The sequence below is a fragment of the Mauremys mutica genome, chromosome 6, assembly GCF_020497125.1.
Source record: "Mauremys mutica isolate MM-2020 ecotype Southern chromosome 6, ASM2049712v1, whole genome shotgun sequence".
Classification (NCBI taxonomy): Eukaryota; Metazoa; Chordata; order Testudines; family Geoemydidae; genus Mauremys; species Mauremys mutica.
The window spans coordinates 77726714-77749269 of NC_059077.1; the positions used below are offsets into that span (position 1 = coordinate 77726714).

Genomic DNA, 22556 nt, shown 5'->3' on the forward strand with positions numbered 1-22556 from the left:
TGCATTGAAAGGAGAACATACCCCCCAGATTTACAATATCTCTTGTTGAAGGTTTTGAAACTGGCAATCATATCCTTTTTAACACTGAGTCATCATTAACGTTCGTTTAGTAATCTCAGACTGGAACAGATTCAAACTCACATCTCAGGAGAGAAAGAACAGTGTATAAATCTATCCTGTCCTCTACTGGATGAGGCACTGCTTGAGGTTGTCCGTAAATGTTTCCACAGTGTCCCAGAAAAAGTCAATGTATTAACTATGATGTTTGGCTACACACCAAACATCTTAATTACCACCTTGTAGCATTTCGGTTTTTAGGAATTTGATGTAGACTGTAGTATTAATTTTGAAATCAGCTTGATATACTGTTAAATTGTGCTGTGTTTTCTTGGTACATGACTTACCAGGGGCTCAAGATGAGCTTTGGGATTTTATATGTTGGGTTTCTTCCAGTGTTTTGACAGAATTGATTTTGTTACAGCAAACAATGCCTATACCTCTGGGTAATTACTGGCAAAAAAAATGTATGGAAGAGCCCACTTAAAAATAAACTGTTAAAGGAATAGACCCGTGGAAAGAATAACATTTTCTGTGCACCAACCCAAATATATGTTAAATTACAATGAAGCTGCTTTAAAAGGATGAGTGTTTTTTAAAAAGAATCTGGGTAAAGAGTAAACTTGCAATGAAATAATGTACAAATACCAGATTATAATGAACCTGGGGCTGTTTACAGTGCACTGATGTAACACCCAGTGCAACATCTAGCCAGTGGAGGGCTCCATAATCCCTCCAGCACAGGAAAGGGAAGTCCTACCAGAGCCTTAGGGAACCTGGATCAGGAGAAGCCTGAAACTGCATGAGAACAGGAGCAGAGGATGGTGGCAGCAGGCTGAGATGTGGCTGTGGAGGGAAGGCCTGATAGGAAGCAGACTAAGAGCTTGGCTGAGACCCACCCTGTTGCTGGTAGGGGGCCAGTGGGACTGTAAGCGTGCGGCGCCTCCTGCTGGTCTCTTTCGGAAATTAGCTCATTTCCAGCCTCTGCAGGCCGGTGTCCCACTGCCACTTGGCCCCCGTGTTCCTCCCTGGACTCTGGTGCCCCGTTATCTGGGGTGCTGCCCCCTGGCAGTAACCCCTCAGTCTCCGGGTCTCCTCTCCCCAGGGAACCCTCACCTCCTATCCCCACCTCGCCTCAGTCATAGGCTACTGCCAGTCACCAACTCGCCCCCGTGCCCTTGGGCAGGCTGCAGTGTCAGCCACTCATCATAAGCATGGTTGGGTCTGGACCTGCTGCCTCTCTCTGCAACCCAGTGCCTCTATGGGGCCTTGGACAAGGCCCTGCAGCCTGGGGAGTTGCCAGCCTGGAGCTCCCCAGCCCCTCTGGCCTTTCCACAGCCCTGCCGCACTCTAGGCACCCTGAGCTTCCCAGCAGCCAGGCCCCTCTCTCTCTGAAGGCAGAGAGACTGCTTGAACTTCAGCCTAGCAGCCCCTTTTTAGGGTCAGCTGCGGCCTGATTGGGGCATGGCCCAGCTGCGGCTGTTTCCCCAATCAGCCTAGGGTTTTCTCTCTCAGCCCTGGCCTTCTCCAAGGGCTGACTTTTAACCCCTTCTTAGCTGGAGCGGGGTGATCGCCCTGCTACAGGGACCCACAGCAGGAAGCTATGGGCTATGCCTAGGGTACTTGCAAATTTTGTTTTCTGGCAGCACTGGTAAAGAAATAATCTTTCTTACTTGAATTGTGTGAGTGTTTTTGGGAAGCTCTGATGGTTATTGCCTGAAGAGCGGAGTTCAGGGAACACTTACAACACTTGCTTCTGAACCTATGGTACACTCAGCAAATTACCAAACACTTAGAGACTGATGTGATGATAGGCAATCACTCGTTACCGAATATGATCATCTTTCATGGGAGTCATGGGTCCTCAGGTGGCTAATAAGGCCAATCCTTGAACCACAAGTTCTATTGCAATGAGGGCAGATGTTTTCAGGCTCAGCAGGAGGCTGTTGACCATTACTGGAAGCCAGTCTCTCCTTCCTTCTGTGCCTCTTGTCCTCTTCAGCTTGTTGGTGAGCAAGTTTAAAATGTAGGGGACCATCACGTAGGACTTCACTCCATTTTAAGCGAGCCTTGGCAAGTGTCTCCCAAGTGTCAATGTCAATATTACACTTTTTTAGGTTGTCCTTCAGTAAGTCCTTATAATGCTTCCATTGTCCTCCCATGTTATGGTATCCTTCTTTCAGCTGAGAGAACAGGACCTGTTTTGGGAGGCGATGGTCTGGCATCCGGACAACACGACCGGTTCAGCAGAATTGCTGATGGATGATCATTGCCTCGATACTGGTGGTCTTTGCCTCTTCCAGGATACTAATATTGGTGCACCTGTCTTCCCATTTGACCTTCAGAATCTTACAAAGACAGTGTTGATGGTGTCTCTCAAGGACTTTCAAGTGGTATCTATAGGTTGTCCCAAGTTTTGGACCCATACAACAGTGTTGGGAGAATAACGGCTTGATAAACAAGAAGCTTGGTGTCTGCTTGAATGTCGTGATCTTCAAAAACCCTGTGCCATAAACAAGAAAAAGCTACACTGGCACAGTTCAGGCAATGTTGAATTTCTGCATCAATATCTGCCTTGTATGAAAGATGACTTCCAAGGTAGAGGAAATGATCAACATTCTCCAGTGCCACTCCACTGATTTTGATAGATGGGGCATGTAATACCTCATTTGGAGAGGGCTGATAGAGCACTTTAGTCTTCTTGATATTAAGAGTGAGACCAAGCGTAAGCATTGGCTAACACATTCAAGATAGATAAATGAAAGACTGGTGTACCACATCATTCACAGTGACACCCTTCAGTGCAGTGGTTACAATGTGCCAGGGATGTAACACACATTCAGTAGAGAGGGCTGATTTCCATTTTTAATTATTGTTCATGGGCAGTGTATAAATAGGTGACTACATAGTGCCCTCCATTCACAGTGAATACCCTGATGATGTCAATGGGAGGTTTTCAGGAAGATATATGGTAGAGGGTTTTTAAAGATGACTAAGAGAGTTAGATGCCCAACTTCGATTGGAATTCAATGGTTTTGGGTGCCAGAATCCCTAGGTTCCTTTGAAAATGCTAGCAGTTGTTATTAGCAGTAGTTATGTGTCCTGTATCTTTATTGTTGTATTTTCAGAATTACTCAGTGCTCACCCTTAGGGCAACCAATATGTCTGCTTTTTGTTTCACTTCCTTTACCATCTTCCTTTCTCTATTTATTTGTCTCATAGTCCTTTTTTATCTTTCTTACCTCTGCATTTCTTTTCTTGCATCAGCTCCTAATGCCCACCCTTCATCCCCATGAGCTTCGTTTCCACCTTCTTACCTTCCCATCCCCCAGAGAGATTACTAGTTAAATAATTTATGCTGACATTTAAAAAATGTTGTCAGTAGCCTTTGAATGTAACAGAAAAATTAATAGGTGCAGGGAGAATTCACACTTCGAGTCAGTGTTTCATGATATCTGCAGACTTAGGAATATAATACTGTATTGGTTAATGCCCAGTTTACATTTGGAAGGTTATCTTCCCACCCAGGAGTTATAGAAAATTCCTTATAAAAAGAGGGGAAAAAGCTTAGCTTCTACAGCTTTTGAGTATGCCAGGTAGGGTACACAAATACATCTAGTGGGTTGAATCTGACCCATGGGCTAGGAGTCTGACACATCTGTAATACAGAGGTAACAAGTCGAAGGAATAGATTACTTATCTCTCTACTAGACTGACTGTTTCTCATTCTGTTGTTCATTGTTGTATAGTAAAGACCTTGTACATATACACCTGTTAGAAAAGTAGATCTATTAAAATACTTTTAAAGTGGGAGAATAATGAAATAATGCATGGTAGAGAGAACAAAGGGTATAGTAAGGGATGGAAAGAAGAGAGTAGTATGTGTAGCTGGTTTCTTTCAGTGCAAGCGTGGGTAGTATAATAAAGCTTTGGGCAAAATCGTGGAGTTTTTACTCCTCATCCAGGTGTAACTCTCAGTAACTTCAGCAAGGAAAGTAGGATTTGACTAAGTTAAGTCTTGTTGAATTAATTCTAACTGGCATTAATTAATACACACACACACACGCATATATGCATGCACGTGTGTGTGTATGTATATGTATGTATATAAATATGTGTATATGTATGTATATGTATAAAAATATAGCTTTAAACTAAAGTTTCAGGCTTTGGAGTAGTTGGAAGTAGCAGGTCATAGTATGATATATTTCAGCTTTCTAGAGGTCAAGGGAAAATAGATAATTGGCAAGTATACATTTTGACAAATGTGTGGGTTTGTAAGTCTGCAGTTATGTTTGCCCTTCTGACCACAGTTGAGGAGATACAAATGACCACTGTAGTTTTAAGAAAGTAATATTAAAGGACATAATCTCAAAATTCCATAAGCAAGGAAATTGAGTAAAGATTGTCTTATTCATCTTTAACTCCTCTTAGGTTTACATATAGCAAGGTTCTCAGAAAAAGGTTAATACATATCATGTGTAGAGTATGATACACAAGCAAAATAGTTTATGTTCTATTAAAGAGTCCAGTTCTACAGTTCTGACTCTGACAGTCATGGCAATGTGAAGACCATAGTAATTCCACTCAAAGCAGGAGCTTCCTAATTTGTCTGTTCCTTTGCTCATTTGTTAGACCAAAATAACACCATTTTAGTATATATTTTTTGTATTTTATATCTTTATCTTATATAAAAAGGAAATACAAAAATGTGTATTTATATCATAACTCCATCTTTGGAAATAATTTTTAAACAGTCTGACAACAAAAGGTGTATGGCATTTGCCATTTTTGGGGGTGGGGGGAAACAAGAAAACCACAACCTTCTGCTCACTTTGCTTAGCATGCTAAATTTAAGTTTAGTTTCAGTGGATCAAAGAAACAACCCAGAAAATTACAGTTTTTGACTGTTCTACATCTAAAAATTAGCACATCTAACTTACTGAATTCTTTCAGTGTACAGCGATTTCAAATGGTCAAACTTCCCTAAAAACAGTAACATTGGTTCACTTAGTGGACATCATGATAAAAAGACATGAATGATGCCATAGTATTAATATCATAGTGCAATATCATAGTGCAATTCAGTATCAATTTCTTAAATGCTAATAAGTAAGGCTCCGATTTAGTCACGGGTATTCTTTGTAAAAGTCACGGACAGGTCACGGGCAATAAACAAAAATTCATGGCCTGTGACCTGTCTATGACTTGTACTATAAATATCCCTGACTAAATCTTGGGAGGGCTGCTGCTGGAGGAGGGGCATCCGAGGGTGGCTGCTGCTGAAAGAGGGACACCCTGGGGGGGCTGCTGCTGGGGGGGGTCTGAGGCCAGCTGTGGCACCAGCAGCCAGGGCCACTGGAGCAGCGGCTGCTCTAGCCGTCCTGGGGACTGCTGCTCGGGCAGTCCCCAGAGCCAGTCACACCTACCACTGCTCAGGTGGTCCTGGGGGTCTGACGCACCAACTGCTGCTCAGGCGGTCCCTGGGGCCAGCTTCCCAGGGCCGTCCGAGCAGCAGCTGGTGCATCTGGCCCCGAGGCCACCCGAGTGGAGTGGAGGGAGTGCCACCCAGCCCTGCTCTGCCTCCAGCTCTCCTCCAGCCCCACCCCCAGCTGCAGACACGGCTCCGCTCCTGGCTCCAGCTGCGGCTGTGGCCTCGGTATCTGGCTGTGGCTCCATACCCAGCCTTGTCCCCAGCCCTGACCACAGCCCTGCTGTGGTTCTACTCTCAGCCTCAGACCTGCCCCCAGCCATGGCCCTGGCCTCAGCCTCTGGCTCCCAGCCTGGGCTCTGCTCCCAGCCACAGCACCAGCCACAGCCTCACTCCCAGTTGTGCCCCAGCTTGGCCCCATTTCCCAACAGTGGATCCCGGGGGTGGGGTGGACAGGTGCAAGGGGTGTGTGTGTGTGAAGTAAAAAGTTTGGGAACCACTGATTTAGGGCTAGAAAGGGTGTTTCTTTGGGTTGGTTTCCCACCACATCAACAAAATATGTCTGTGGGGGGTAGCAATAATAATCATGGGTCTAAATGATGGAAAGGACAGAATGTAAATTGATAGCAGGGTGGACAGTAAATTAAGTACTACAAATACCAAGGGACAGTCTACTGTAGGAATCAGATGGAAAAAGTAACTGTACTGCAGCATCCATTTTGACCTTTAATTGAATGTCTGAAAATTTTGGACAAAAATGAAGAGGCGTTCTACATCCTAGTCAGTCAGTTCTGGCCATCCAGTGGGTGGCTTCAGTTATCTTGTTTCCATGGTGAATTAAATTTGCAGCAGCTCTTGGGAGATATGTAGGAGGCTGGCAACATTTTTGTCAATTGTGAGATCACTAGTAAAGATCTAACAACACTGACTCATTCCCAGAACTACAGATGTATGGGCTTCTTGGAGTTCCAATTTGGCCCATTGCTAAAGAACACTGTGGCCCATAGCTAACATATTGGAGTTGGCTGGAGTCTTTTTAAAGATAAGGTGCTGCTCGTGTCTGTAGCACATGTGGTGAAGGGACTATAAGACCAGTGAGTCTACAGATACCTTAGCAGCTAGAAGTGCAATGGCGGGGGAGGGGCTGGAGTATTTTCAATAAATGTTAAAGGGAAACTGCCTGTTTATAAACCCTTTTGTTTTTAAAGGAACAAGTGTGTTATTTGTTTTGTTAATACTTTAATAATCTATGTGGTATTCATTTACTCTTTGTCTTAGTTTGGACAGTGAAAGAAAACTAACTAGTTTCACTTTTATTTCTAGTCAGATTTACTGTAGCAGATGCTTCACATAGTGTGGCTCGGACAGTGTCGGGGTAGGGCTTCAAACTCTTGTATCGCTTTTTTAATTTGCAGTCTTGAAAATAAGAATACAGAAATTCTCTGTGTGCTTGTTCCAGCTCCACCTCAAGCCTCTGTCATGCATACAACAATGTTACAAGTACTGAGCTGCTTTTCCCTCCCTTATAGTTATCCCCTCCTGCCATCACAGGATGTTGTGGCACTGGCATGCCAGTTCCTCTTCTCAGCTACTTGCAGGGTACCTCCACCCCACAAGTAACAGTGTGATTGTAGCATGGGTAGGCATACCTGTGCTAGCTTTAATCCAGTTAGCACAGGTAACAACAGTAGTGAAGACATAATGGCATAGATCCTGGTGGAGACTAGTGGCCTGAGTCTGTCCATAGGGTCTCCAGTGGGTTTGTTCTGGGGAGGCTGGCCTGCACTGAAGCCTATGCCACCACATCTTCACTACTATTATCAGCCATGTTAAGTAATGTGGGTAGGCATACCTTACACCTTAATTTGTGGTGTAGATGTACCCTCAGTGCTGTCCATGGTGGTGACCAGCCCATCTGGAGTCCTCAGGAGGAGAGAGCAAGGAGGAGGAAGAGGCAGTAGCCACACACCTCAGGGCCTTGCTGGCAGTCACAGAACTGGGACAGAATGGGGGAATGGAGGTTCAAGGGAAACCAAGCCCATATTCTCCATGTGAGACCCCCTTGATGTCCTGTCCCCCATTCTCTTCCCCACTACCTTGTTGCCCCTTGGATCATGTCTTTTCCTTGAGGTGATTCACAGGTCATTTTTCGGTTTCAGTTTGGGTCATTTTTTCCACAACTGGCTACACCATGTAGAATCAGGTGCACTCACTGCTTACTGAAATGAGCCATGGTGATGGTATGCCTCTTACTATTCTATATGCTTCTGTATTCTAGTGTTTCATTAATAGTTGATCTATATGAATATTGTCTCTTGAACATGTGAATGTATGGCCTGAGTTCACTTGCTTTGATAAAAATAGGTAATGAAAATAAATTTGAGAGCCATTGCTACTGATGTAGCGTGATGCTGTAAAGTGTGGGTTTGCTAAGATTACAGAGTAGTACAGACATTTTAAAAATCAGGGAAACATTCCAGTTCATCTTAGGTTTTGAAAACTTTGTTTTTACAGAGTCTAAATTTTTGGGAAGATTTTGAAAGTGTGCTTTTAACTCTACATAATGTTCAAAATATTGTTCATCTGTTAAGGCAGTATATGTTTGGAATTAATACGCACACACACACACACACTGCATGCCATTGAAGAAAAAAAAAGAAGATTGGGTTATGTGAAAAAGCACTTGTCACACTGGCAAATGGAAAGGGAGATGTAAACAGTATTTCTCTTTAATTCAGAACACCAGAAAAAGCAATCAGCAGGTAGACAGAGAAAACTTTGAAGAAAAAAAACACAAAAATAGTGAAGCATGTAAATCTGGAAACTCACTTAATCAGTGACAGATGTTACTGGCTATCCTTTGTGAATCATGTTTTCAACCTTCAAAAATAAAGATACCTGATGAGAGAGGGTTATAGTATACAACAAGAATAGAGAATTAGTCCTTATACATTATTAACACATTGTGATGTTTTTTATGCTTGTACTGTTATCAAACTCTAATAAGAGCTTTTATTTATTTTTATGTCCAGTTAAAGTTTTATTTGTATTCAATATATTAATTTAATCTTGAATGTCTGAAACATAGATTAGTTTTTAATAATATTAGTTAACTTGCAGTACTCTTCTTTGGAGTTCTGTACTGAAATGTAAATGAATAATTTTGCTTTTGCAATCAGACACACAAAACAATAAATCATCTTAATATTCTGTGAGATTTTGTAAAGACCACAAAGTAACAGATTATGACACTCTGTTTAAAGTTAATCAGTGCTGGAGAAGAATTGGCTTTTGGGCTATACATTTTAATAACCCTTTCATTTTTTAAATGTGTAGATGGTGGTAATGTTTTGGGGATATTGCTTAAAATAGACTAATTAACCTTTAAGGAAATGTTGGATTTACTGCCTGATTGTATAAACTAGTGTAGGTCCAAATCACAGCCTGGGTTATGTGCTGGTGCAAGCGCATGAGGGGATGCAGTCCTGCACTGGCTTGCTGCATCACCGGTAGCATGGTGGGAAGGGACCTAGGGCTGCCAATTTTGGTTGGATGTATTCAGTTTCATCACATGACATAATCTTTAATTAAATATTAATCTTTAATTCCTGGAGACGCCAGGACAATACTGGAGAGTTGGCAACTTTAGGGGATCTGTAGAGCTGCTATGCATCCTCCTTCTGCAGATGGGCAGGATAGTGTGTGGTTAGAATCAGAAGATGGCCATGTTATGTTAATTTTTTAATATAATCAGGAATGGAATGTCTATGGAATATACATAGCAATGGTTGAACAGCAGAGAGCAGCTATTAAATGAGTGAGAGAGAAGGCATGATTCTTATTTTCATATAAGCACTGGTAAATTTTGGGATGTGAATTCTGCTTTTGACATTTGGGGAAGATAACATTATTTATGACAAAGGAACAGATGTATCCATGTGCTAGTATGCTGGTGATGACATGAATTAACAGCTGGGGAACAAATGTTATTTAATTCCATACCACATATGTGCATAAATGCATCTTTTGCCCAAGCAGTGTGATTGGTATTATTTTAAAGCTTTTGAAATATAAATCACAAGAAAAGGAAATTTTGTGTATTTATAGTTTTTTTAAATAATGGAATATTTGGTGATTGAGGCAGCTAATTCTCAGATGCATTTTGTGGTGCTATTTCAATCCAACAGGTTACTACATAGCCATGATCCGCTAACACTGAAGTGTAGCTCACTGATACTCATCCTTTAACAATTGGAGAATTACTTCCTCATTAAATGGGGTCATAGAAAGCCATACAATAGGCCAGGCACAATGTCCTGAAATTGCATTATGATGGCTATGTTTTGACATATCTGTATTTGTCACAATGCAGCATCACTATATGTCAGTGGATCTTTATGACGCAAACATTATAACACAAAATCAGGACATCATGCCATAGTTAGTCTGTGGCACTTTGGGGCTCCTTTTTTTGCAACTTTTGTCTCTGTACTCATTTCTACCCCTGGATGCTAGGATGGGAATATTTCTTCCTTCTCTCCTGCCTCTTTCTGGATGTAATGTGTGCCTGTGGGTGTTCTTTTGTCCCTAATCTCCACTTCCTTTCCTGATTATGGTAGAAAATCTGCTGGTGTTTTCTCTCTTCCCCTTTTTGCCCGACAAGGAGCTAAATCTGTGGGGATTGTATATGTATATGGTGGATTATGGTCACTAAATGCTCCTCAGGCTTCCTCATTTGTGTCTGAGCGCTCCTTTGACAGAACTTGGCTTGCTATGACTTTGAAAATAAACAGGCAGAATCTGAGCAAAAGACTTAGTCAGAGTTGCATGTAGGATCTTAGCTCAAGAACCACACATATACCGGGTATAGCCGTTTTCTCTTGTAATGTGAACGGACACGTTCTCCTCTCTTTATCTTAGTGCACTGACTGCAATAGTTACTTCAAATATATACAGGTGTAAATAACAAGAGAAGCACGCCCCTCATCAAATAGAAAAATGGAATATGCCATTGTTTTTAGGGAAATGAACTCTGGGTAGGGTTATTATAATGGACATTGCAACATTGGGATCGTCCTCTTTCAGGATTAGAGGTTTATTTTATGACAGTTATAAGACTTTACAAATTGGGATATGAGCATTTGCAAAAGAAAACTTCCATTTTTCTTAGGTGCCTGCACCATGGAACATGCTAGACATATATGTACCTCTTAGAATGTACACATTTTCTGTGCATTTATGTTGTGCATATCACCAAGGTATCTGTGAACATTCAGCAGATGCAACCAGGTATGGATTAGATATTACCTCCATTGCATTTGCATCCTTACTGTGCTTGTGCAGAAGCAATTAAGAGGCAGGAGTAGGTGTTTGGCTAGTGTTTGTTCATCAGGTCTATCAGTGAGGTTGTCTTTGACATAGTCTTCAGTAAGTAAGTTCTTTGCTGCATTTGAAAAATAAATGACTTAAGTCATTTGAAAATGGAGGCATGCACATGTACAGCAAACAGTTAGTTTAGAGTGTTACCTATAGATGGAAAGATAGGTGCACCTACCTAGTGGCATGTTCCACTCTCATTAAAATCATTGGGAAGCTTTCCAGTGACTTCAGTCAAAGCTAAATGAGGTCCCAATCACTCAGAAAGGTTGGTTATGTTGCTTCTTTATCTTGCTCTGGCTGGTCTCCTAAAAGTGTATTTTCATGACATAAATGTTTTTCTGCTTGTATTGATTAAAGACCAGATACCATCTTGCAAGCAACATATATCAACACCCAATTGCTGGATCATACTTGAGGACTGTACTGTGTTGATGCCTGGCTACCTGAGCCATTGTCACATCTAGCCCCATTCCTCTGGGCATTGTATCACTGGCTAATGATCTTTCTAGGGCAGAATGATGTGCCGGAGTGAACTCTGCTAAAAGAAATCCCTATTTTCTTGCAATGGGAGGTTGGTTTGGAACTGAGATGGAAGGTTATTTTTTAACTCTGCTCCAGCTCCATGAGGTTCAAGGCAGTGGTGGGAGATGTTCTTCTCTTCCCTCCCAATGAAACCAAAGAATGGGGATCTTGGTTACTGCGGGGGTGGGGAGAGAGGAGGGGATGTCTTCTCATCTCCTCCTCTGTGTAGTCACTGCCAGTCAGACTGCCAGTCAGGCCGAAAGAATTATGCTATTTTCAAGAGCAGCCAGAATGAACAGATTGAATATTTGGCTATTCAAATTCCACTGGGAATTATCCAGCTGAATATGTATGGCTGATTTTAATGATCTTTGGTAGATTTTATGTTCAATTTGCAATTCCCTATTTGAATGACTCAGGGGATTGGGAACAGTACTTATTCACCACTAGGTTAACATTCAGTCTAAGTAAGTAGTGGTCAAAGCTAATGTGAAATGAGTTGATGGTCTCAGTCAGTCCCTTAGTACACAGGTCACCACATAACAAATGCCACCATTAAGTAGACTTCTCAGCAAAGAGGCCACAGATTGAAAGAGCATGGAGAATGAGCTATTCTTTCATTTTTAGGGACAGTTCCTCCAGGTCAGGGCTAAGGCACATGGGCTGAGTGATGTGGAGAAGTTTGCACAGCTACTGTTTGTTCTTTACCTGTTCTGAGAAAAGAGATTCTACATACAAGCCTGCTCAGCACCTTTCACAGACATTCCATTAAAAAAATAAAGTTTAAAAATTCAATAGCTGAATCCACAAATATCAGGAGAAAATTAGTCTGCTCTGCATATACTCCACCAGTTATTTAAAAACATAATTCTCAATATAAATAGACCAATTTTGGTGACTAGAAAAACATGCAGGATGTATAAAAGCACCACCTGGCAGTTGCACTTTGCTTACCTCCTAAATACTTAATATTTAACAGACTCCCAATTAATATCAATCAACCTGAAAATAAACAAAAAATATGAAAAAAACCCAAAACGAATCAAATAAATCCAGCTATTTTAAAGATACTATAGGATGTTAAGGATGAAACTACTGTGTCTATTCAGCATTGGTCCTCAGAAAACTCTCAGTTTGAAGTACAGCTAATACACCTGATTGTGAAATTAAGTATCTCTGTTTTAATATGATTATGCAGTTAAGTTGCCTATAAGAGAGAGAGTCCTTCTCTTTTTTTGTGTAAATGGGAACTTATATGCATACATGGAGAAGAACTTTCCTTATTTGAGCCAGATGTGCCATTTTGTAGGGGTTTTTTAGTACAGTAACAGTGTTTCATAGATTTTAAGATCTCTGGAATTAGAAGTTACCTGCCAGTTTTGTTAAAGGTATTTTATGGAGAAAAAAAACTTTGTTCTTCTACATGCTTTGTAATTCTGACATAAACTGTTTTTTTGTTTTGTTTTGTTTTTATTGGCAAATTGAACAGTTTTGAGTTGAACCATAGTAAGTACTAGTTAAAAGAATAACAGTTTTTACAGTATTTTGGTGACCTCAACTACAATCTCATGTCGGTGTGGGCATATAGGTTAAAAAAAGCTGCAACACAGATAGTGTTTCTCTGTTTTTAACCATGCATGCATTATTTTTTAAGAAAATTTTGTTTGTTTTTTAATTAAAAAGTTAAAAATCTATAAAAGGGGTCTTAAGAATTTAATATCTGTTGCAGCTCTGTGCAATTGCTAAAATGCATCAGACTCCTTAAATTCACCTTCGCATACGAACTATTTTATTAAAAATTGGTTATCAGAAAGTATGACAACATGGTGTGTTATAAAACTAGGGTATAGATTGTGCGGTACATGCTGTACATATTTAAATGACCCCTGGGTCTCCCAAAGCAAGCCTTTAACATTCCATATCTTTCACCGTGCATCTGCTACTGGCACGTAGCCACCAACCCACACAGATTTAGTTGAAATAAATGAGGTTTATTGAGATGGAGGCTAATAAAATGGAAGGATAGTATTCTCGCTACTAGGATTCTTAAAATGATTTTTTTTAAATAAAGGATTTTTGGGGGGGAGGGACAGGGTGTATATGTGTCTGTGTGCATATGTGGTTTCTTTAAATTACATACCTTATATGTCCCTCTTGTTTTCCTTTACAGATGGGGTTTATACAGATTAACGAGGACTTCATATTTATTGAGCCACTCAATCACACTTTGGCTGTGACAGGTCATGCACACAGGGTGTACAGACGAAAAAGGTCTATAGAGGAGAAAGTTACTGAAAAGCTAGCTCCTCACAACCATTACTGTGGTGTTGTTACAGGTAATATAACAATCTCACTCAATAGATTTAATGCAGAGGACATATTTTTAAAGAGCACAGATAATTTTTTAAAACATCAGATCTGATCATTCTTTTAGCTATAACTTTTGGTGGGCTGAGCTGTCAGAAAGTGGAACTATACGTTCACTTATGGACATTGCATATTAAATAAACTGTCATATTTTAATAACAAAAATATAAGTGGAAAACTTTGGCCATCTCTTAATTTGTATCCTATTTCTTGTCTCCCTGTGTCATCTGGTTGGTCTCAGGTATTTACTTCATACAGTGGTTGGACTTCAAGAGGTTCTTCCATTTTGAACCCTCATGGTTTGAGATTTGGTTTACTTTGGGGAATACTGCTGGAACCACTTATCTTTCTTTAAATGCAAGCAGCATTTTAAGTGTCACAATTGTATCTATAACAATCTATAATTGTATCTTTTTTGTTTTTATGAATTGAGTTTACATGAATTCTATGAAATAGTCCAAACAGGTCCTCATTACTGGATTTTGTGGTGGAAAAAAGTTGCATGATAATTTGGCACACAGTGGTATGTTGTTAATATTTATTAGCAAAAAAGTCTTTTGTGAGAGATGACATTCTGTTGAACTTGTCTCTCCACCAACTCTACCTTCTACCAGTGGAAAAAAATTGTGGGAGGCCGAAGTTTGACAGTTCTGCACCCAGACCTGTTGTGCTTTTAGGGTTATGAGAAAGTTGAGTTTATTCAGGAAAGAAACAAAAACAGTGGGATTTTTCACATTTATCATTCTCCCACCCTGCCCCCTGAACATCTGTGCCACTTTGAAGTATTAACATGAACAGAACATATACTTGAAAGATTTTTCATCCTGGAAAGATTAGACTCTAATTTCACAAAAAGAACAGGAGTACTTGTGGCACCTTAGAGACTAACAAAAGGTGCCTCAAGTACTCCTGTTCTTTTTGCGGATACAGACTAACACGGCTGCTACTCTGAAACTCTAAATTCAATACATGAATGAAAACTTAATTCTAAAAAGTTAAAAGGGAAATGATTAAGTAGCCCAAGGCTCTTATTATGCTTAGGAAAGAATAAGAAAACTGTATATTGCTTTCCCCGCCATTGCTCTGTCAGTGTTTGTTTATCTAAGGAGTGAAGATGTCAGTACCAGTAAGAAGTGTTCACTGAAAGTAGAAACATCTTATTCGAGGAGTGTCCCTTTGGGTACTCCACTTTAGGTGTCTTGGCGCCCTGTGCTTGTAATCAGAGATTTGTAGCAGCAATGCCCCCATTGGCCGTGCATGCACAGCAGCCATCTTGCACTGTTCCAAGCAGCTACTTAGAGTGCCCAGCCAACCGCCCCTCAGTTCTTTCTTTACCACCTTTGGCTTGAGTGGGAGTGACAGCAGTGCCCCTGTCTATTTCATAAATCGCTTATATTCCCATCTTTATTTATCCTTTTTGTTGGTTTTCTTCCGTTTTCCTGTCCTTATTTACACATTTAAAAAAAAGCAAAAGAAACAAAACAAAACTTTATTTTGTTTGTTTCTCCCTCTCCATCCCCTCCTCCCCGTTACTAGTGGGTTTCTTCTGATGGTAACTGAACTACGGCCGTTTTCTATAGCCCTGAACCTCCTCAGGCATGCCTAATTCCCCGGCTTTAAACGTTGCCTGACTTGCAGGCTATCAATTCCTGTATCGGATGTCACGCTCAGTGCATCCACTGTCTCGGGGAAACCCATGCACCACAGAAGTGTTTCCACTGCAAGAAACTATCTGCCAAGACACTGAAAGACAGGGACCTCCAACTAAAATTATTAATGATGGAGAAATCCCTCAGACCCTGAGTCCAGGACTCCTCCTGGCCAATAATCTCCAGCAGCAGCCTCAGACAAGGGACTCCACCCAAACCATGTTTGAGGACCCTGCACCTAAGAAAGTGACCAAATATTGGTCGCAGTCATCGCCCCCTAAAAAGAAGCGGTCTCCTGGCAAGAAATCTGCCCTGGTACCAACGGCACCGAGAACCTCAGATGAGAGGCTCCAGGAACATCCGGTACCGAGCTGTCCCGAGGAGTCAAGGGACCGACATGGCCAGGCTCTCACTCAGGTGCATGAGCTAAAGCTAAGCTCTCTAGCTCGGCACTGACAGTACCAAAGAACACCTTGGCACCAGCTAGTATAATGGTGTAACCTGCTGCATATACACAGCCTAACACGACCTCAGCACCATTGGAGCTTACTACACTGCCATCCATGGCACCAGACCTCCTGATACCGCAACCCTTTACCAGAGTGGCAGATCTGGCTATCTCCTCCACTCCTCCGTTCAGCACAGATGGCACCCCAGTCAGGCCAGGACCGAGCCGAATAGGCACTCCTATTAGATCTGCACCTCCACTATCCAGTGATGAGGACAAAGTGGATGATTCAAGCCTTTACACCCCTTATCGTTCCTCCCCAAAACTGGGACCTTCTCACCAACAACCGCCTATGGAAGGGCACAGCTGGCAGACACTACCATGGATGTCTCTGCCCGTTGTTATGCCATCCAAATGGCCATACCAGAACCCATGTGCAATCTACAGGGCTCAGACATTTAAACCTTCCAACCCACCAGCACCAAGGACCCCCCAGATCTCTTCACTCATAGGTCCACCACCATCACAAGCCCAGGAGGAAGAGGGAGAGGAGCTCGAAGAGGTCCCTGAAGGTGATATACTGTCACCCACCCAAATTTTGTCCTCATCCCTGGACAAAACAATTATGCCACTGCTGCCCACTACAGGCGACGACCTTAAATCCTTTCAGGACTTATTCAAAAGGGTGGCTGAATCCCTGGACATCTCTCTAGCAGAGCTGCCAGAGACCCAGCACAAACTCACTGACATCTTGCAGGCATACCAATCAGCAAAGATAGCTCTGCCCATTAACTCAGCCACAATGGACCCCACAAAGACAATATGGCAGACACCTGCCACTGTCTCACATTCCTGTACATGCTCGGACAGAAATACTATGTACCGGTCCTAATTCACTGGTTGTAGAAGTGGTGTACCAAAGGGGAAAACAAAGACTTATGACCAGGACTGGAAAAGGCTTGACCTCTTTGGATGCAAATCTTACTCATTGGCCTTGTTACAATTTCATATAGAAAATTACTCAGGTCTTTTAGCAAAATATATCTACAACTTGTTCAACAAAATGAAATCCTTTATTGATCAACTGCCAGAGGAAGGAAAGGAATAATACAAAGCCAACGTTACAGAGGGCTCCTTAATCATCAAAACAGCCCTGCAGGCCTCTCTCGACTCTGCCAACATGGCAGTCCGATCCATAGCCACGTCCGTTGTCGTGCATCGAGCATCATGGTTCCACCTCTCTGGATTCCCTAGGGAAGTACAAGCCACAGTTGTGGACCTGCCCTTTGAGGGCCAAAAATTATTTGCTGAGAGCACAGATGCATCTCTTCATATCTTAAACAACTTGTGAACAACCTTGAAGACCTTGGGTATTTATGGTCTCCCGAACAAGAAAAAACAGGGCAGATTTTATACCCAAAGATTCTGTCCCGCCCTGTACTCCCAGCCCCAGAGACAATACGATCAATGCCACAAGCAAAAACAAGCAAGGCACAGGCAGAATCAGAATCAGTCTGCCATGTCTGAATCTTCAACATCCTGTCAATCATTTTGAAGTACTGGTCAAGGGCTTGAGACCTCTATCTTCTCCCATGCTGGATTATCAGATGACCTCCAGTCTCTTTGGAGACCGACTGCTACCACACTACCCAGTCTGGAACAACATCACTACAGACAAATGGGTACTAGAAATTGTCCAGAAGGGTTACTCTCTCCCATTTATTTCTATTCTCCCTACCCACCCACCTTCCCCATCCCTCTTCAAGGACCCCTCTCACGAGACCCTGTTGCCTGTTGCAACTAGGAGCCATGGAAATATTGCCACTACAAAACAGGGGAAGAGGGTTTTATTCCCATTATTTTCTCACACAGAAAAAGAATGGTAGATGGAGACCCATGCAAGCTTACGCAAACTCAACAAGTTTCTAAGGAGTGCTTCAAAATGGTAACCCTGGCAACCATAATTCTGGCATTAGAGAAAGGAGACTGTCTCTCATGAACTTCATGCTGACTCTCTGAGGTAGAGAAGAAACCAAGGGATGGTTGGCTGCATATACTAAGTAGCCACTCAGAGTGACACAAGATGGCTGCCATACGTGCATGGCCAACCATGGCACTGCTATTACAAATCTCCGATTACAAGTGCAGGGCGCCAAGACACTGAAAGTGGAGCACTCACAGGAACAACCATCTTGAAGGACCTCAGTTACTGCACAAGGTGAGTAATCTTCTCTTTTGCTCTTGCAGCCTGTTGGTCCTGCCCTTTAATCAGTATTAAGTGTGTGGGGTCTGGGGAGGGGAGAAGAATGGCTGAGGCTAAATGATTCAAGAAACAAACTCTTGCAAAAGGGTGTGATGGGATATGTTTATTACTAGTAATCCTTCCATTATCTCTGTCCCTGGACAAGAGACCCTATGATGGAAAAATCAAGTTTAGTTTATTCTAACCATCTTAAGCCCTAGGTTCTGTGCTAGAGCAAATGTCCAGCCATGTGGCTCAAATTGCATAATCAGGCACTTACGATGTATCAGTTTCGGTAATGATCTGCACCACTAGACTGGAAAACTCACACTCACTTAGTTTCAGCTGTCTTTATAATTCATGTGTATTGAAGCCATAAAAAAGCTTTTCAGAAGCAATTATGTGCAATATGTTAGAAAACTCCTAAATTGAAAAGGTTAACAAAACATAAATTGTGGATTTTATAGATATTGCCAGAGGCTTCTGTAATATTCCCTTGTTTGTGCATTGCTGCTTTGATCAATCTTTATCTGTTCATCACTCTGAAGAATTATTTTTTTCAGTACACTGCAGCAATCTAGACCTTCCTTTTATAGCAGGGTGCCTTTTATCTGCAGCACTCTGGTATGGCAGTCTGGAGATTTAGTGGTCAACACTTTTATTGGTGGCTTGGGGCCAAATTGATCACAAAGGTTGGCGAGCTATAATAGAATCATAGACATGTAGGGCTGGAGGGGACCATAAGAGGTCATCTAGTTCATCCCCGTTGCGCTGAGGCAGGACCAAGTATACCTACACCAGACACCATGAGAGGTGTTTGAGCAGTCTGCTCTTAAAAACCTCCAATGATGGGGATTCAAAAATTTCCCTTGGTAACTATTTCAGTGCTTTACTATTCTTTATAGTTAGAAAGTTTTCCCTAATATCGAACCTAAATCTCCCTCAGTACAGATTAAGCTGGTTACTTCTTGTCTTACCTTCAGTGGACATAAAGAATAGTTGATCACAGTCTTCTTCAAACAGTCCTTAACATATTTGAATACTGTTATGTCCCCACTTGATCTTCTTTTTTCAAGACTAAACATGCCCAGTTTTCTAAACCTTTGATCATTTTTGTTGCTTTCCTCTGGACTCTCTCCAGTTTGTCCACATCTTTCTTAAAGTGTGGTGCCCCAACTGGAAACAATACTCCAGCTGAGGCCTCACCAGTGCTGAGTAGACAATTACCTCCTGTGTCTTGCATATGTTAGTACACCCCAAAATGATATTAGCCTTTTTTGCAACAGGGTCTCTGCCAATCTGACCCAGGGGGAAATTCCTTCCCTACCCCAAATATGGTGATCAGTTAGATCCTGAGCGTGTGGGCAAGACCCACCAGCCAGATACCTGGAAAGAATTCTCTGCAGTAACTCAGAGCCTTCCCCTTCTAGTGTCCCATCACTGGCTGTTGGAGATATTTGCTGCTAGCAGTTGCAGATTGGCTACATGCCATTGTCTCATCATGATACCCCTCCTTAAAATTATCAAGATGAGTCTTAAAACCAGTTAGCATTTTTGCCCCTACTGCTCCCCTTGGGAGGCCGTTCCTGAACTTCAGCCTCTGATTGTTAGAAACCTTTGTCTAATTTCAAGCCTAAACTTGTTGATGGCCAGTTTATATCCATTTGTTCTTGTGTCCACATTGGAGCTTAACATAAATAACTCTTTTCCCTTCCTGGTGTTTGTTCTTCTGATGTATTTATAGAGAGCAATCACATCTCCCCTCAGGCTTCTTTTGGTCAGGCTAAACAAGCCAAGCTCTTTGAGTCTCCTCTAATAAGGTAGGTTTTCCATTCCTCAGAGCATCCTAGTAGCCCCTCTCTGCACCTGTTCTAGTTTAAATTCACCTTTCTTTAACAAGAGAGACCAGAATTGCACAAAGTATTCCAGATGAAGTCTCACCAGTGCCTTGTATAATGGCATAAAAACTTCCACTGTCTCTACTGGAAATACCTCACCTGATACATGCTAGAACTTCATTACCTTTTTTCACAGTTGCATTACTTTGGCAGCTCTTAGTCATCCTGTGATCAACCAATTCACCCATTTTTGGTTCATGTTCAAGTTGTGATCCACTATAACGTCCAGATCCTTTTCTTCAGCACTACCAGCTAGCCAGTTTTCCCCATTTTATAGTTGTGCATTTGATTTTTGTTTCCTAAATGTAGTTCTTTGCACTTGTCTTTATTGCATTTTATCTTGTTGGTTCAGACCAATTCTCTAATTTGTTAAGGTCATTTTGAATTCTAATCATGTCCTCCAAAGTGCTTGCAATCTCTCCCAGCTTTGTGTCATTTGCAAAGCATACTCTCTACTTCATCATCCAAGGCATTAATGAAAATTTGTATAGTGCTGGACCTGGGACAGACCCCTGTAGGACCCCATTAGATAGGTCCTCCCAATTGACAGAGAGCCACTGATAACCAGTTGTATACCCATCTTATAGTACTTTCATCTAGACCACATTTTCCTAGTGTGTTTACGAGACTGTCATGTGGGACTGTGTCAGAAACATTACTAAAATAAAGATATAACATATCGACTGCTTCCTCCCATCCACTAGGCTAGTATCCCAGTCAAAGAAGGAAATAAGAATGATTTGCAATGATTTGTTCTTGACAAATCCATGTTGGCTATTATACATAGGGTGCTATTATCCTTTAGATGCTTACAAATTGATTGTAATTTTCCCAGTATCTTTCTGGGTATCAAAATTAGACTGACTGGTCTATAACTCCTTGGGTTCTCCTTTTTCCCCTTTTTAAAGATCATGCCTCAATGATCTCACCAGTGGTGTACTAAAAGTCATTAGAGGGAACACATATCTGTGCTGAATGTGTTGGAGGATCATTAAGACTAATAGTTGTGCATACAGAACTGGAAGAAGACAATCAAATAAAGTATTATTTGTTATCTATTCCTGTGGGAATGGGTTGAAAGATAACTCACAGCGAAACAGTTTTTTGGGGGGAAAACTAAGAACCTGTTTTTACTTAAGCAAAAAGTCACACCCTGGCACACACAGACTTCCTGTGTGCATGTAGATCAGCCTGCCTTTTTTACTGGAGATGTGTTTGTGTGTGGGGACTTGTCTAGATGATGCATTGTTGCATGTCAGCTGGAGTCTAAACTCTAGTACACATCAGCATTTTGCATACTAACTGTCCTTGTGGACCCTGCTGGGATGCACTAAAAGGTCCCAAGTGTGTGTGTTGATGTGGTACTATTTCTGACTATATCAATGTGCACTAGGAACTTTTACATCCCAGCTGGTGAGCACTAATGCAATGTGTAGACAAGCCTTTTGCATTTTATTTATGTGTGTGTGTCAGGCACAAATACCTAGTCATAGACACAGACCTCACATCCCACTCCTTTCTCAGCAAATGGCCCACAAGAAGGACCAGAGATTGGCTGAGAGTCCATTAGGCTGAGAAGGAGACTGAGACACTTGGTAATAAGCTAAGTCCTAGGGTAATTTGACTTATATTCTATATAACTAATTCTTCAGCCTTCCTAATTTTTGTGGTTTTTACATTTCTGGTTAATGTTTTTATTTTCTTTCTTTTTTTTCTAGACTATGTCAAATGCACTTTTCTTGTAGGGAATTTGATATGTTGAGTGCTTATGTGGGGAAAGTATTATTGGGCACCATGGAGAGAGGAAAGAGGCTTCTGTCCTTAAGGAAGAAGAAGTAGTATGTAGTAACAGCTTGGGAACTCAATCAAGGCTGAAAGGAATTGCAATCCCTCCTTAAATGGTGCTCCTGAGAGGCTGGGTTGGGGTATGAGGATTGCTGAATGGTTGAGGTTTCCTAGGCTTGGTTGCAGTAACCAACAGTGAGTGATTCTGAGCAATTTATTCATCTTTCATGTTTTCTAGAGCTATAGAAAATAATTCAAAGCTGATGTTGTACAGTGTCATCTTTGTAACCTTCACTTTGTGTTATTTATTATGCTGCCAACTAAATGAATGTGGTTACATTGAAAATATATTGCTATACAATGTAAATCCTATTCGGAGTTTTTTTACTGTAATTTCAGTTCCTTCAGCTCATGCACAATAAAATAATTTTTTGCACTGAAACTATTTGAGCCTATACCCTGTAGTTCAAGTAATTTAGTAATCAGTATTGCTTTACAATTTTACCTATTTATAAATATGCAAAGAACCAGGTACATGGTTTTCTATAACGTTCCTGGTTATCTGGCAATGATAATGACAACCAGTTGAATACCAATTATGCCAATATGGTGTAACACCATTTATCTGAAGGATTTAGGGGAGAGCTGAAATCTTCTGATAAATGAAATTTCAGATGACAGGGAAGCCTGCCAGCGAAGTAAGAAAAGGCTGGCTGCTTAGCATAGGCTCTTCCTTGGCTTGACAACCCCAGAGAGCTCTGAAGGAAATGATGGGCAT

General features: G+C 41.5%; 1 protein-coding gene across 4 annotated transcripts in view; it reads left to right on the forward strand.

The window, feature by feature from the left end:
* The window catches only part of ADAMTS19 (ADAM metallopeptidase with thrombospondin type 1 motif 19), a 271068-nt gene that overhangs the window by 65857 nt on the left and 182655 nt on the right, over positions 1 to 22556 (forward strand). For all 4 annotated transcript variants that reach the window (XM_045022162.1, XM_045022160.1, XM_045022161.1 and 1 more), the window contains one exon: positions 13560 to 13725. In XM_045022162.1, coding sequence (XP_044878097.1) covers positions 13560 to 13725 — 166 coding nt within the window. The remainder of the gene's footprint in view (positions 1 to 13559; positions 13726 to 22556) is intronic.